Here is a 17207-nt window from a genome sequence, read left to right as displayed (position 1 = left end):
TTTCGTGATGAAGTCATTTTCAAAGAGTTGCATGCCACTGACCACTAGCACACCCTTAAGAAATTCACTATTTTTTGGTCACTATCAAACACTTGCTAGTGTATGTTATTATCTGGGACAACAGGTCTAACAACAATCTTAGCATATCTAATGAGTGAAGTGCCTCAAGAGGTGCAAGGTCTACTCAAACAATATGCAGAAGTGATAGGGGATGACATGCCTGATTCTTTGCCTCCAATGAGAGATGTGAATCATCAAATAGACTTAATACCAGGGGCCAATCTGCCAAACAAAGCTACCTATAAAATGATACCTAGTCAAAATGAAGAGATCGCCAAACAAGTGCAAGAACTCTTGGACAAAAGGGTTTATCAAGAAGAGTTTGAGTCCATGTATGTTCACAACCCAACGATGCTCGCCATATGGAGGTCTAATATCGACTGTCAGACAGTATGCTCCAAAAAGGCAGTTCTCCAATATATCTCAAAATACGCATTGAAAACTGAACGTAAATCAGAAAGCTATACTAACATGTTAAAAAGAATTGTTGGATCAACAAACTCAGAAGATACAATTCTCTTAGCATATCAAAGATTCATGATGGGAATTGTTGCTGATAGAGACATTAGCACTCAAGAAACTTGCCACATGTTGCTTAAACTCCCCTTGATCCCTTGCACACGTCAGTTTGTGACCCTCAATGTTGGGAAAAAAATCTTTCAATGTATAATAAACTATGATGAAGGTTCACAGACATCCATTTCTTTCATTTCTAATTACATGAACAAACCATCAGAGTTAGCAAACCTAACTTTGCTCCATTCAGCTCAGCAATATACTTACTGTGAACAACACAAATCATGTAAATGGATAAAAAGAAAGTTACCAACAATTGTAAATGTCTACCCGCAGTATAAATCCTTACCTTTAGAAGACGATAGTACTTTTGAAACTTTCTGTTGGAATGAATTACTTTTGTACAAACCATTCCGCAACATCCCTCTACATATAGGTATCTCAACTGATGAAAATATAGTGAATTGGAAACAACTTCAAAGTACTCATTACATCCGGTGGCATGAAAATGGCATTGAAGAACACTTAACTACAGAAAATAGTGAAGACTTGCAGTCGCAAGATATTCCACAATCTACTGATCACGACCTCTACGAATGGGAGTTCTTGTCACAAATGGGAGCTTCAAACAACTTTGATGTTGCTACTCTTCAAATGCTTGGCAAACGCGATTTTGATCTTCAATTTAATTGGGGTGCTTCCATACCTAATGAAATGCTGCATATAAAAGCATCTCAATTCATTTCAACGAAGAAAAGCCAATCAACTCACACCTTGGCAACATTCATTCAAATGCACCTAATAACTTTGAGCTTGCAGCAAACCAAAATACTGCACTTGATATTATAAATTTGCACGCTGCACAAAATTTGAATTCCTCACCATTATGGTTAATTATTCAAGGCACAACAGGTACTGGAAAGTCATTTCTTATTCATTGTATACGTTCCATTTAGATTCTACACAATACCCATTGCTTGTACTAGCACCAACAGGTGTATCCACATATAATATCCAGGCTACCACAATCCATGCTGCCCTCCGTATACCTATTCAAGAATACAAACCCTTAACAGATGATTCATTATTAATGTTTCAAGAACAATGAAAATATTTATGCTACATCTTGATAGATGAAATGAGCTTTGTTGGTCCTCAATTACCGATCAAGATTGATAACAGATTGCGCGAAGCTTTTTCCACCAAACAACATGAATCATTTGCAGCACTCTCAATCATCTTGGTTGGTGATCTTGCTCAACTTCCCCCGGTTATGGATAAACCATTATATGCATCCCACTCAACAACACTGGCTCTATGTCACTCCTTCAATAATGTTGTCATCTTGGATGTTTCTTTTCGACAACAAGGTACAAGCCCCTCCTAGATGCACTTCTGTGACATTTTGCTTAATATACGCAACACAATGCCATTGCAAATAGACTGAGAAAGTCTACATATGCGCTCAACCCATGCTTTGACACTTGATCAGAACAACCACTTCAACCAACAGAAACATTTGTTTGCAACAAACACAACTTCAAAAGCACACAACATTAAGACGTAGAAGCAATTGCACTCACCCATTGAACGTGCAACAACAATCATTGCACACCACAGAGATAAACAAACACACTAAGAAGAACGACTATCATTTGAAATCCTTCTTTTTATAGACCAGGAAGTAATGCTTATTGCAAATTTATGGATAGAAGTTGGTCTTGTCAATGGTGCTTTGGGTCAAATCAAAATGATTGTCTACCACGCAGGTTCTAAGCCACCCGATCTGCCAAAATATGTGGTGGTCCTCTTCCAACATTACACTAGCCCATCATGGGATCCAGCAAATCCAAAACATGTTCCCATACCATCAATTACTAGGGGAAACCACACACAAATTCCATTAACAATGGCATGGGGTATTACTATTCACAAATCACATGGTTTGACACTAGACTTTGCAACAATTGATATTGGCAAAATAGAGAAACAAGGCCTTACATTTAGAACGCTTTCCAGAGTGAAATCAATTAACCACCTGCAGATTCACTCGACTTTCACCTACGAAAGGTACTCAAGGTTGCAAGGTGCTGCATCAACCATTTTAAGAAAAAAAGAAGAAGCTCGTTTGCTGAAGTTTTCCCAAATCACGAAAGAAAATTACTTGTAAAACAAACATAAATAGGTACTACAAACACAACATCATTGTGATTTTACATTCCATATATTTTCTGTCAATTGTTTCAATGCATTACAATATTCATACCATGCAGGATCAACAACAAATGTAACCAATTACATCTCAAAAAATATTTTTAATTACTATTAAGATTCAATTAACAATAGATACACATCTGTCATCCACTCTCTTCTCAACTATTTAGCTTCCTTACAAATATGCTTCTTCTAATGGTTACCAAACTTCTTTTCTCTTCTTCTACTTGTAGGTCTTCTTGTACTTGCAAGCAATCAATGAAGACATCATTTCAAACAATAGAACCTACAAGGGTATGCAAATAACTCTAACATTTGCAATCAATGATACTAACTTATGTTTCTACTGTCGGTGTACTTTGCAGATTGCAAAACCACTACCAAAGATAATCCTACTATTAATAGATGTAACTACAATCCTTTACAATTTCTTTTCAATCTACAAACTTTGCAATTTAAAACACTTAAACTTTTTTGATACAATGTTATTTCTCACAAGTATCAATGACAGGCAACAAAACAACCTACAAAACAAAACAAGCACATAAACCAAATACAACATCAACAAAAATTGTAAATACCTTCGTTGACTATTATTTATATTCTACAAGACTTACATACATTTACAATTTCATGATACAATTTATTACTCACAAGTTTATCCTCATACAATTACAATTTCCTAATACAAATTATTTCTCACAGGTTTACTTGATGATATACATCAAAAGGTTGTATAACATGCTACCATTACCAGCATGGGGGATGGAGGGTGGATAATAGACGTTCTCTGGGTCCAACAAATACTATTGGTTGGGATTAATACAGTCTACAATACAAACCATTTATAATAAATACTTTATAGACACTTTCATTTTGTACAACATTGGTTGGGATTAATACAATCTACAATACAAAGCATTTGTAATAAATACTATTCATGGCACTTTTTTTCTATACATCATGCTGCATTTAGCAGCATGGGAGATGGTGGGTGGTCAACTTCTTATTTTAGGAACAACTATAAACATTGGTTGGGTTTTGTACAGTGCCAATAATATATATGAATAAATTTATTCAATTTTACTTTAATTACCTTCTCTCATTATAATGCATCTACAAAGCACATTTCTATATTATTCATTTTTGCTTTCAATTACCTTTTCTCATTATGATGAATCTAAAAATCACTTTTCTATAAATCAAAATCCTTCAAAAAAACAAAAAAAAACCTCCTTGTAATGTTATGATGCCTTTACAATCAGACCTATCGACCTCCTGTTGGCACTCCCCCTACAACTCCAGTTTAATTTTGTTAACTGATTTATCTACAACTGAAATACTGATAACAACAATAATATAATATGGTAGTTAAATACACCCTTGAAAATAAATAATCCAAGGCTTTATATGATTCGTAAGGTATTAGACATCTATTTTAATTTTGATGTTAGGAGAAAAAGGCCAGTCAAACCTTCAAATCACCGCTACTCCTGTGTTGGATATTGGTAAGAGGAAAAAGTATAAATAATCGTGTGTACCTGTCTTCCAGTCACAAAATATAACTAGTTAGGTAGTTGCAAAATAGCCGTGCCCAAGAAATCCTGTCTTTTGTAGGACGACTATCTTGGGCATCCAGGAACTGAAATCATCTTTTAATTATTTGAGGGAAAAACGGAAAAAAATATTGGTGCCAATGGCCATGGCAGGAATGTCAAGATGTCAATCTGCTTTGATCGAGGATGCCCTTCGATGGGGGCTGAGAAATTCGTGGCATAGGGTTTGCTCAGCAGAATTAGGGCTTGGATCGCTTAGAAGATATGCATCGTCCTCTGCTGAGGAGAATGATGTGGTGGTGGTAGGAGGGGGTCCCGGGGGCTATGTGGCTGCAATCAAGGCGGCTCAGCTTGGGTTCAAGACTACTTGCATTGAGAAGCGCGGCGCTCTCGGAGGCACCTGCCTCAATGTTGGTTGCATACCTTCCAAGGTATATTATGTCTTTTCCCCTTTCCCATTCCTTGTCCAATTGCAAATAATTATTTATAATAGTTTGTTTTTGTATATATTTCATGGGTTAAATCCACCAGTTTTGCCCTTTTGCTGGCAAGCTGGGATGAACTATCCTACACTGTTCCTCTGCACTGCTTTCCCTTGTTTTGCTTGTCACGAGCTCATCGAGCATTTTAGAAGGCCACATACAATATTGATTTCGCACTTATTACCAACCTTATGCAAATGAACAGTCAAGCCAACCTCAACAATTTTTCCTTTAAAGTTAGGATTGTGTCCATTTGAATTTGATCAATTGTACTGAGAGGTATTTGATTTCTTGTTGCAGGCATTGCTTCAATCCTCACATATGTTTCACGAAGCCAAGTATTCATTTGCTGGCCATGGTGTGAAAGTGGGACAATTGGAAATTGATGTTTCCGCAATGATGGCGCAGAAAATGAAGGCTGTGACTGGTCTGACAAAGGGAATTGAAGGGCTTTTCAAGAAGAACAAAGTCACTTATGTTAAAGGTGCTGGAAAGATTGTATCTGGAAGTGAAGTGTCAGTGGATCTTTCAGATGGTGGAAATAGTACTGTGAAAGGGAAGCATATAATCATAGCAACTGGTTCAGCAGTTAAACCCCTTCCTGGAATTAATATTGATGAAAATAAAATAGTTTCATCCACTGGAGCACTATCACTGAAGGAGGTTCCAAAGAAACTTGTGGTTATTGGTGCAGGATACATCGGCTTAGAAATGGGTTCAGTTTGGGGAAGGTTGGGCTCTGAAGTTACCGTTGTAGAATTTGCTTCTGATATTGTTCCATCCATGGATGGGGAAATTCGAAAATCTTTCCAGAAGACATTAGAGAAACAGAAAATGAAATTTATGCTGAAGACTAAGGTGACTGGTGTTGATGCTTCAGGACCAGGTGTAAAGCTTACACTAGAGCCAGCTTCGGGAGGTGAGCAGACAACTCTTGAGGCAGATGTAGTTCTTGTTTCTGCTGGTAGATCACCTTATACAAAAGGTCTTGGACTAGAAGAGCTTGGGGTGAAGCTTGATAAAATGGGACGAGTGGAAGTTGATGACCATTTCAGGACAAATGTTCCTGGAATTTATGCTATCGGTGATGTGATTCCTGGCCCCATGCTTGCACACAAGGCTGAGGAAGATGGTGTAGCTTGTGTGGAGCTAATTGCTGGAAAACCTGGACATGTGGACTATGACACTGTACCTGGAATTGTTTACACACATCCAGAGGTAGCATCTGTAGGGAAGACAGAAGAGCAGGTGAAGGCTCTCAACATTTCCTACGCAGTTGGGAAATTCCCTTTTATGGCGAATAGCAGGGCCAGAACTATTGATGATGCTGATGGAATGGTGAAAATAATTGCGGAGAAAGAAACTGACAAAATCTTAGGCGTCCATATCATGGGCGCAAGTGCTGGGGAGTTGATTCATGAAGCTGCGATTGCCCTGCAGTATGGAGCATCTAGTGAAGATATTGCCAGAACATGTCACGGACACCCAACACTCAGTGAAGCTGTCAAAGAAGCTGCCCTGGCAACATTTGACAAGCCTATCCACATTTAGATTTTTAATCACATTTGTGCTAGTTATCATGGATATATTAAATTTGTATGTCGGGCTACTGGATACCGATCATTCAGATGATTGTTTCTGTTTGACAATGCTGTTGAACTGTTGATTTGTCACAGTTTTGAAACAGAGTATGACACTTTTGAGGAAGTTGCAATTTGTCTTTGAATAATTGTATTGCTTCAAATGCAGTAGAAATTTGAAAACGTTTGAGATCTGATTAGGTGACACTGTTTCCTTGTTTTTTATTTAAGTTTTGGAACAGAAACCATGATAAGGCAAGCATGCTAGAGGATTGAAAAACTTATCTTTTAATTTAGTTCATATTTTCTGTCACATTCTTTGTATTAATGTTAATATATAGCAGGTTTAAAATGATGTGGTGGTGATGGCAGGGGGTCCCCGAGGCTATGTGACTGCCATCAAGGCAGCCTAGCTTGTTTTCAAGACTACTTGCATTGAGAAGTGCAGCACTCTCTGAGGCACTTGCCTCAGTGTTGGTTGTATACCCCCCCACAAGGTTCTTTTTTCCCCTCTTTACCCATTCTCTTCTTAGTTGGAGATATTTATTTTTAATTGTGTTTTTTTGCTTATGTCATGGGTCGAATTCACCCCAATTTAAGAGTTTTATTGTGACATATTCTTAATTTGAGCGGAATGTTTATCTTGTCTCCTATAGTTTGAATCTGGGGCTCTGTTGATGTGTTTTTCATGCACATGCGAACACAGAATAAAATACCTAAAGGTACTTTATCCTCTCTTGAGCAAAGTTTCCCGATTGCTGAAGATCTCGCTGAAGGATCAGTCGAGACAACTCCAAGGTTCTGTTATGTAGGATCTCTACGTGTGGATAAGCTCTTTGTGGTATGATGTGATTTTGCTGGAATCACAAGGGGACTTACATTTGACGACCTAAACGTTTGATTTGCTGGAATCACAGGTCCTTTTAACTAATTGGAAGACAAACAAATGACAAAAGATGTAGGGTTCAGGAAGCTTACTCTTACTACCTAGAATGCGAGAAGATGGATGAACAACTAGGTGGAGTCCTATTGGGCTGGGTATCACCATCAAGTTGAACAATTCAACACCAACTCAGTGCGATCTTCTGGGGGATGCTTCAAATATATTCAAATCGGACACCATCAAATACTGATCATCATTCAAGTTAATGCATGAGCAATAGACGTGTAACGACTTGAGATTAAACTCATTTTATGCCAATTGACCACGCAGGGCGCACTTACAATCAGTAAGAGGCTAGTGGTATGGATTAGATGGATTCCACACAGGTGCTTCAACGACTTCTTTCATTCAATTTAATTATCTATCATCTAAAATGAAGATTCAACAAGAGACCATGCAGATTGCAATGAAACAACATATTTCACCATATCTTCAATGAAAAAGAAGTCTTTACAATTAAGGCAACAATGTCTTGTCTTCTCTTCCTAGCCTACTCTAATTGCTATTCTATTTGCTATTCTACTATTTCTAACTATTCACCTTCTAACTACTGACTAACTATTAGCCTTTACAAATGAAGAGCCAGGGCTTATATAGTGCCCACAATACAATTCAATGGCTTATCTCAATTTGAGATCAATGGCCAAGATTTTACAATGAAAACCCTAATTAGGGTTTGTTACAACAAACTTAATTCTGACCAATGAAATAATTGCATTATTTGGACACATGTCTTCTTTGGAATATTCGACCAATGGATAGCCGGGGTAGGTACATCGAAGTTAGTGCCATCTTTTGATGAGTCAGGTACATTGAATCTGGACACGCTGAGATGGACCAATCTGATTGGAGGAGTGATGATTGGGATGCCTCCTTGTCAGACACTTGTAACCTGGTAGATGCTCAATTCGATGATGGTGAGAAAATAATTTTAATTAACTCTTCTGAAACTATCTGCTTCTTCAACGGACCCTTGCTTTAATCCTCTTTTGTCTTTGATGTGCCGGATGGATGGTGTACCTTCCTTAAAATGCTAGGCTGGAAAAGGTCGTCCCTGTCGATGCTGGGCTGGAGGGGGTCGCCCTTGATGATGCTAGACTGGAGAAGGTCGTCCTTGTTGATGCTGGACTGGAGAAGGCCGTCCTTGTCTTGTTCTGGTCTTGTGGAGGCCGTCCTTGATCTAGCTTGGTCTTCTTTCATCTGCAAGACAAACCACAAGAGATGATTAAGGACACATAATAAATTCATTTCAACATAGCATTTCCTACCTTAAATCATCAACAAGAATATGTCAAAATGAAGTTTGCTTAAGATTCTTTCCAAGGACAGGCTCCATAAGAATTTCGCCTTGGACCCTTTGGAAGGGTCAGGAGCGAATTTTGCATTCCTGGCTCAAATTCTTCTCACCTTGTGATCATACTTGCTTAGATACATGCCCAAGAACGTCCTCATTCTCAACCAACACCAAGCTTGATGTAAATTTGGGGCAAAAATGGAGGTTTTAAGAATTTCGCTTTGGACCCTTTGGAAGGGTCAGGAGCGAAATTCAAGCTTTAGGTCTTAATTCCTCATCTCCTTCACTTCAATTCATCCTACAGGGCAAAGAAACATCATTTCAACCTCAACTTCGCCTTAGGACTCAAAGTCTTGACTTGACACAAAGAGATTTTAACTTGTCTTGCAAAGAAAGTAGGTGATCCTAGGATTTTCGCTCTGGACCCTTTGGAAGGGTCCGGAGCGAATTTCTTAATTTAGGCTTATTCCTCCATCATTTCAAGTTGCATTCACCTCAAAAGTCTAGAAAATACTTCTCCTCTCACGTCCAACCCAAGTTTAACTTGATTTTGCAAGGCAAAATAGGTGATTGAAGGATTTTCGCCTTGGACCCTTTGGAAGTGTCAGGAGCGAATTTCCTCCTCTGGCCTAAAATCATCATTCCTGGAGACAACAATCAACTCAAGGGCAATCTTAAGGGCATCTTTCACCTTGGTCTAGGCATAGCTTAGCATAAATTTGAAAGGAATAGGTAGATTTTAGGATTTTCGCTCTGGACCCTTTGGAAGGGTCAGGAGCGAAAATCTTGTTTTAGGGTTATTTTGCCATCCTTTCAACTTCAAATTACCTCCAAGACTTAGAACATCTTGCCTCACTCCTCTCCAGGGTATAAAAACCAAAATCTTGACTTGATTTGCAAGGAAAAAGGGTGATCTTAAGAATTTCGCTCTGGACCCTTTGGAAGGGTCAGGAGCGAAATTCTCATTTGGCTTCAAAATTTGCATTCTTGGTGACCAAAATCCACTCCAAGGCAATCCAAATGACCTCTCTCATGCTTGTCCAAGCTTGGCTTTGCTCAAAATTTGGAAGAAAAGATGATTTTAAGGATTTTCGCTTTGGACCCTTTGGAAGGGTCAGGAGCGAAAATCACTTTTAGGCTCAATTCCTTCATCTTTCATGGTTTCTAGCAACTCAAAGTCACTCTTATGGGCAACTTCCTCTTGATTTTACCTTATCCCACACTTGATCTAGCAAAACTTGATAGCAAAAGAGGTTTTGAGAAAATTCGCTCTGGACCCTTTGGAAGGGTCAGGAGCGAAATCGTCATTCTTGACCAAAAATCATTATTTTTTCAACTTGAAACTTCTTTGCAAGGTAGGATTTCCTCTTTCATTGCCCTAGGAACAAGGTTTCATGTCCAAGAAAAGTCAAAAAGTAGGCTAATAAGGAATTTCGCTCTGGACCCTTTGGAAGGGTCAGGAGCGAAAATCTTTTTCTGGCTAGAATCCTTCATTTTCATAACTTCCAAACATTCTCAAAGGCTAAATCATGCTCATTCTTCTTCTCATCATGTCTTGGTCATCAAGATTTGGCTAAACAAGGAAAGAAATGCCTCTTAGAGAGATTTTCGCTCTGGACCCTTTGGAAGGGCCAGGAGCGAAAATCTTGACTTGGGCTAGATTCTTCATTTCTCCCTTTCAAAACGACCTCAAGAGGCAAAGACAAGTTATTTCTCTTCCATCTACGTCGTAACAAATTAAAACTTGATCTTCTTCATTGCAAAAATAAGAGCTTTTAGGAATTTCGCTCTGGACCCTTTGGAAGGGTCAGGAGCGAAATTTCCCTTTTGGTCCAAAATCCTTCATTTCTCAACGCTTTCAAACACTTCAAAGGCAACAAGAATGTCCATCCTTCCTTCCAAGATACCCTGCAAATCAAAAATTAGTCAAACTTAGGAGGAAATGAGCTTTAAGAAGATTTTTGCTCTGGACCCTTTGGAAGGGTCAGGAGCAAAAATTTCATTCTAGGCTAGATTAATCACTTTTCAAACTTCAAACCACCTCATAAGGCAAAATTAGATCATTTTCCACATTAGGAACAAGGTTTTAAGCCAAAACAAGGGAGCAAAAAAGGTTTATGATGAATTTCGCTCTGGACCCTTTGGAAGGGTCAGGAGCGAAATTTACTTTTGGGCTAAAATCTTCATCTTTCAAAGTGTCCAACTCCCTCCCAAGGCAAGAACATACCAATTTATCCTACATCACGCCAACACCTAGCCAAAACAAGGAAGGAAATAAGAGCTACAAGGATTTTCGCTCTGGACCCTTTGGAAGGGTCAGGAGCGAAAATCATGATTTGACCTTGATTCTTGCTTTTTTCAACTCTAATTTTCTTTGGGAGGCAAACATAGACTACTCTCCTTTCATCTCCATCTTGGTCTTGACTTTAGCAAAGGGGAAAATGAGTGTTTTCAAGAATTTCGCTCTGGACCCTTTGGAAGGGTCAGGAGTGAAAATCATTTTTTAGGCTTGATCCTTGACTTTTCCAACTCTCATCCTCTTTGGGAGGCAAACCATAGATCCTTCCTCATGCATCTCCACCTTGGTCCTGACTCTTGCTAAAGGAAAAATGATTGTTTTTAAGAATTTCGCTCTGGACCCTTTGGAAGGGTCAGGAGCGAAATTCACATTCTTGGCTAAAATCTTCACCTCATCCACCTTTACTCACCTCCTAAGGTTAGAGCATGTCAAGACACCTTCAAACATGCTTAAGGAACTATGAAATTGGTCTTGACAAGGGATAAATTGAGGTGTACAAGGATTTTCGCTCTGGACCCTTTGGAAGGGTCAGGAGCGAAATTCCTAATCTTGGCCAAGATCCTGACTTCATTTTCACATTTCTTCATTCAAACAAGCATTTTTACCTTCTTTCAAGCTTGGGAATGTGTTAGTTCTAGGTTTTGGTCAAAGTAGAATGTCTTATGGAGAATTTCGCTCTGGACCCTTTGGAAGGGTCAGGAGCGAAATTTGCTTTGGACCCTTTGGAAGGGTCAGGAGCGAAATTTGACATTATGGTCTCTCCGTCAGGATCATTTTATGGAATATAACATTTAAGTATCTTATACTTTAAGTTATATTCCATATATACTGTCAGGATGTTTGAGAGTGGTTTCGGACCTCCAGGAGTTATATTGCAAAATCTAGTTTCTGGAGGATTCTTCAGTTTTCCAGACTTAGTCAAATTTTAGGATCAGGACATTCCAGACTTAGCCCAATTTCAGGATCAGGACATTCTAGACTTTTAGCCAAATTTTAGGGCATTTGAAGATCAGGATGACATTCCAGACTTCATCACTCACCAACTTGACCTAGCTCGGACCTTCAAGAATGATACTCACTCACCAAGCAAGACACAATTAGTAACAAGAGCAAAACCAGGCCCTAAGGAAGACTATCAAAGAAACCCTAATTCTGGGGCCCCAAAGACTCAACCTAGCCTCAAGCAGAGCCTGCCATCCTAGTGATCCCCCTGGCGACACTTGAAAAGCAAAGGCTAAAAGACAAAAACCCTAAAAGACCTAGAAAACACACCCCAGAAGGCAAAAAGCAGGGGTCCCCATTTGCAATGGGGCGATGTGTGAATACGTCACAACAGGCTCCCTTGTAAAAGTCTTCATAATTACATTTCTTGATGCCATCCAATTTGATTATGATTTTGGGTGTGTCTAGTGCCTGTGGATTTTGTTCCCATTTTAAAGGCATTTATCTAGAGCCATTATTTGTTGTATTCCATGGACGTATTAAACTCAGATCTGTATTATGCTTGGTTTCATAGGTATCTGATGTAATTTAATTACTTAAGTCCTGGTGGGTTCCTTGATCTTCTGTGCCACATTTCTGTTGTTTTCAATCATCAATTATCCAGGCTTAGATTTACCTTTCATTTGTTACACGATGTGTCTCCACTGGGTTGTATTCTTAAGATTATAAATTTGGATCATGCTCTTGCTAGCATGCCATTCCTCCATTACACCCCAATCTTTTGGATAGAGTTTTCTAGTTCTCACCGTGATTTGGTAAAATATATTACCAGTACAGCACTTTTCAACAACTTACAAATCAAAACTAAAAACATGTAAAACTGTTCTTCCTTAATGTAATGGATGATTCTCGTAATGGCTGGGGGGATTCTCCATCACCATGTCAGTTTCCCGGAGAAATCTCTTTTTTAGTCTTTTGTGGGCAGTTTTGGTTTTGACATTTTTTGGCTGCCTGTTCCTTTTGGTAGTAGTGTTAGTGGTGTCATAGGGAAAAAATAAAGCTCCAAGGGGCAGGGTTGAGAAGGGGGATAGAAGGGGATTGTCTACACAGATTTTCTGTAATGGTGTTATATCCAGTTTTTGATATATAAAATAACAATACAGTGCTGCTGCTGCTTTACTTTTTCTGTTCTCTGCTCTATTAAAATGTCTATAATAAAAAATTTCAGATTTAAGTACTAAATATTTATTTGTTATGAGATCATTATTCTTCTGCAAGAGATGATTTGCAGGAGCAGAGGCTTTATATCTGCATCAGAGCAATCCACAATGGCCAAGAGGGAAGTCTGCATGAATGAGGGAAGAAGGGGCAGGAGGAACTCAGGCCCTCGAATAAACACTGGTGAAGTGTTTAGGAGGTTAGAAGCCCTTGAGACCAGATTACAATTGAGTGAGTCTGTAGAGGAACTAGAAAACTTGGTAAATGCTGCAAGGGTATTAGACCCTATGGAGAGGCTTAGTGAAGCATTGACAAAGCAAAGTTCCAAAGTAAAGCCAGATATTTTAGATTTCAAAGGTTAGCTCAACCCTGATATATTCTTAGACTGGATTCAAGAGTTACAGAAGTAATTTGAGATGAAAGACATGCATGAAGATGATCTGAAAAGTGTAAAAATTGCTACCTTGAAGTTGGAGTCGCATGCAACCCAATGGTGGGAAATTGTGCATAGTTTGAGAAAAAGAAAGGGAAAAGAGAAAAAGTCTTTGGCCTAAGATCACTAACAAAAATTGTTTAAAGTGTTTTAGAATTTAAAACAAACAGATCAGTAAGTGTGAGCTTATACTGAACAGTTTAGGAGGCTTCAAATTCAGAAGGATATATAGAAGAGTGAAGGCAAGTGACAGCTTGGTATGTGAATAGACTAAAGTTCCAGCATTAGGATGAGCTTGCATTGGTGAAAGTGCACATGGTGGATGAAGCTAATGATAATGCTATAAGGTTAGAATAAAAAATGAACCAAACAAGCAAATTGGCAAGCAATTGAGGTGTTAGCAACCAAAACAAAGGAAGTGGAAGTTCCTTAAGACCCGTCAAAGATGAAGAACTAGAGGGGTATATGAAGATAGACTTCCAAGGAAGAGGAGGCTTTAGGGGTAGAGGATGAGGATGAATGTCTTCTTTGAATGGAAGCACTTGAAATGTTTTATTTATAACAAGTCTCATGAAGATGTTTGTTAGTAGCCTAAGTGGTTCAGGTGGTAGCATAGGTAACATCAATATACAATGTACAATACCAGAGCATAGCAATTCATTAGCATGGAACCAATAACACACAACACAGTATACCAGAATAGATTCGTGTAATACAGGTGTATATCATATTCCTCTCCAAATCCCATGTCCCCACAATGTGCTACAAGTTTACAATATAAAGAGTTCGCGGTTGGTTAGGCCACCAACCGTCCCGCAACTAACTACCCGCAGATATAACTTAATACTATTATTTTCTATTAAAGCATTAAAAAGCCTTATTTACTAATTAACTGGCTTACATCATCCCCCCCCAAAAAAACTTGTTCGTCTTCCAGACGAACACTACAGCAATTTAACAAGAAATATCTACTTAGAGGGACAAGAGGACGTCCTTGTTCCCGTAGTGGTCCATTCTCGGAGTATCTTCAGGTCCCTCTCAGCAAGAAGTTGCTTCTCTCGAGTGGCTTTCAGAAGCCGGAGTGCATCCATTCGGTCCTTCTCAGAGGCAGCCAACTTCTGTTCTGTTTCACATCGTGTGGTTCTCTCTTGAACCATTTCTTGCTCCATAGCCTGGATTGTTTCTTTCAGCTCACTCTCTCGCTGACGGGCTAAGGTATGGACTCCTTCCATTCTGTTCGCTTTCTAGGTCATCCTTTGGAGCTGTAAGAATGTAGCGTGGAAGGTCTGTTCTATGGAAGTGAGAGCTCTCATTACTTTCTGATTACCTCCTGTATGCCCACTAAGGATCCATGGTACTCCCCATTCTGCTACTATCTCTGGAATTTCCGTGTCGGGCCAACCTTGGTTCCTAATTTTCTCTGAGAACTCCCTCTCGCAGCCTTCTGTCGTAAACGCCAGTAGTGCTTCCGTTGCTCTTACTATAGCAGGCATATCAGATCCTCGAGACTGGTCTATCATCCTCTTCGTGGCTGCCCTCATTACTTCCAACTCGGAAAGAAAATTATGCGCAACTGGTTCCCACTCTTGGATCCCCTCTGCTGGTGCTGGTGAGGACGTACTGTGCCCTTTTTCGATTCCTTCAATCCTCTGGCTCTCCTCCTGCTGATCAATCCCCAATGATGGTGAAGGAGGTGGAACCTCTATGTCCATCTGGAATCTTGCTAGCAGGCTGTCTGCTTCTGTCTCCATGTCTGTTTCCTCAGTCCCCTTTCCTTTGTCTCCCTCTAGCTCTTCACCATGTATTCCTCCTTTGGTATTTCCTACCTCCATGGTTGCAAGTGGATCAGTTATGGGTGTTACTACCAATGCAACAGCTCTAGCCGCTTCTACGCCCCTGGTTGTGCTTATATGGAGGGTGTGGGCCCTAGCGTGTCCCCTCAAGTCTACTAATTGAGATGGGGTCCCTATGACTCCAGTTACCAATTGTGCCGTGATGGGAATCTGTGCTGGTTCGAAGAGTACCTTTTTCCTTACTCCCCATCCTGGTACGGTTGGTATGCCCTCCATACGGCTTTCTGTCCCTACTGCCGCGACCCTCCTACGTGTCCTCCTTCCTGTTCCATGCCCATTGGCTCCATCTTGAATTCTCCTTCATCTTCTTCTGAAGATGATATGTATGTTTCTTCTTCCCCTGTCTCTACCTCTTCCTCAGAATTGTTGTCTTCTTCTCCTCCATCTTCTAAGCTCCCTGTCAGTTCTTGCCTTGCTTTTTTCCTCAGTGTTGTCTCTGTGGTTATTGTAAAAGTGTCCAGGTGTAGCCAATAATGCATGGCTGGCTTGTAGGGCTCCACCATGCTCGAGGCCACAAATCCTCCTCTATTTTCCAACGCCACTTGAGTTCTCAATGCTTCCAAGAAGAGGGCAATGAGGTGATGGGGCACGTATAGGGTCTTGTGTTTGAGGAGCATGGCTTCCTTCACACGGCTGGAAAGGACGCGGCCCCAGTTATAAATTTTGCCATTACTCAATCCGTGCATGAGGCGTAGCATCCATATTGCAACATCGGATGCTCGGCTTGCTGCTGTTAGCTTACTCTTTATGATATCCAGGACACATCTCCATTCTGGTGAGGTGAGATACGATTTCTTCAGGCCCCTTCTATTGCTATTCTGCCATAAACTGTTCCATTGCCCTTCTGTGAGTGCGTTGTCGCAGATATGTTCCAGGAGCCACTTCTTTTCTTCTGTAGGCATTCTTGTTGACGGTTTCATAGCTGAATCGCCGCTACTGGGAATGCCAAAAACCTTGCTGAATTCTTTGGGTGCATAAGAAATGACCACTGTCTATCCCAAATAGTCAATTACTGATCTATGTCTGTCCTGCTCGTACCCATGGACCATGGCACGCAATATAGGCTCGAATTCTTTTAGGTTGAAGATGGGCATGAAAATGATTTTGTCAACTTCTGCTTTCTTTAATGAACTCTTTAGGGGGTGGTCCTCCTCATTGTTTTCCCACCACTTCCTGCACTCGCTTCCCAGCACTCCTTCAAACGTGACATTCTCTACACTCACCTGTTCCGATGCCCTCTCTTGGCTTTTCTTGCTGGTTCCTGGCATGGCCATTGCTTGCTTGTTAGAAGTGCTAGCTTTGTAATTTATGTCATAACTTCCCCTTCTAGGGTTGCCATGACTCCCTTTCACCATCTTGTGCGTGTATGATGCTGTACCCGACGACTGTGGGCCTATACGCTGTGATTGAGGCTGAGGTGTTGTGTATTTTAAGTGCCACGTGATCGGTAGCTACTACTGATTGTGTCTGCTGATTGTGTACGTTGGTGGCGTGCTTTTTTTCGCCCCTTTGTGCTGCTGCTCCGTGTTGTGCCGCTGGTGCTGTGTCCCCGCCCCACGCCCTTGCTCCCTTTTGCACTGCGTACGCCTACCTTCGCCCTGCGTATGCCCTCCTCCACATTGCGTACGCTAGCCTCCACTCCGTGTACGCCCTCCTCCCTGCTGCGTATCTTGGCCTCCTCCCCGCGTACGCCCTCCTCCCTGCTGGCATCCTCCCCGCGTACGCCCTCCTCCCCGCGTATGTCTTCCTTCTTGCTGGCCTCCTCCCCGCGTACGTCTTCCTCCCTGTTGGCCTCCCCTCCGTGTACCTCCCTGCTG

General features: G+C 40.5%; 1 protein-coding gene across 1 annotated transcript; it reads left to right on the top strand.

Annotated features, from left to right (window-relative positions):
* Window positions 1-4235: 4235 nt before the first annotated feature.
* Window positions 4236-6613, top strand: LOC131038331 (dihydrolipoyl dehydrogenase, mitochondrial). Its single transcript, XM_057970712.2, has 2 exons — window positions 4236-4777; window positions 5129-6613. The coding sequence occupies exons 1-2, from the start codon at window positions 4487-4489 to the stop codon at window positions 6377-6379; spliced, it is 1542 nt and encodes a 513-aa protein (XP_057826695.2). The 5' UTR covers window positions 4236-4486; the 3' UTR covers window positions 6380-6613.
* The last annotated feature ends 10594 nt before the right edge of the window (window positions 6614-17207 follow it).

The sequence above is a fragment of the Cryptomeria japonica genome, chromosome 10 (assembly GCF_030272615.1).
Source record: "Cryptomeria japonica chromosome 10, Sugi_1.0, whole genome shotgun sequence".
Taxonomy (NCBI): Eukaryota; Viridiplantae; Streptophyta; class Pinopsida; order Cupressales; family Cupressaceae; genus Cryptomeria; species Cryptomeria japonica.
This window is presented reverse-complemented; position numbering and strand designations above follow the sequence as displayed.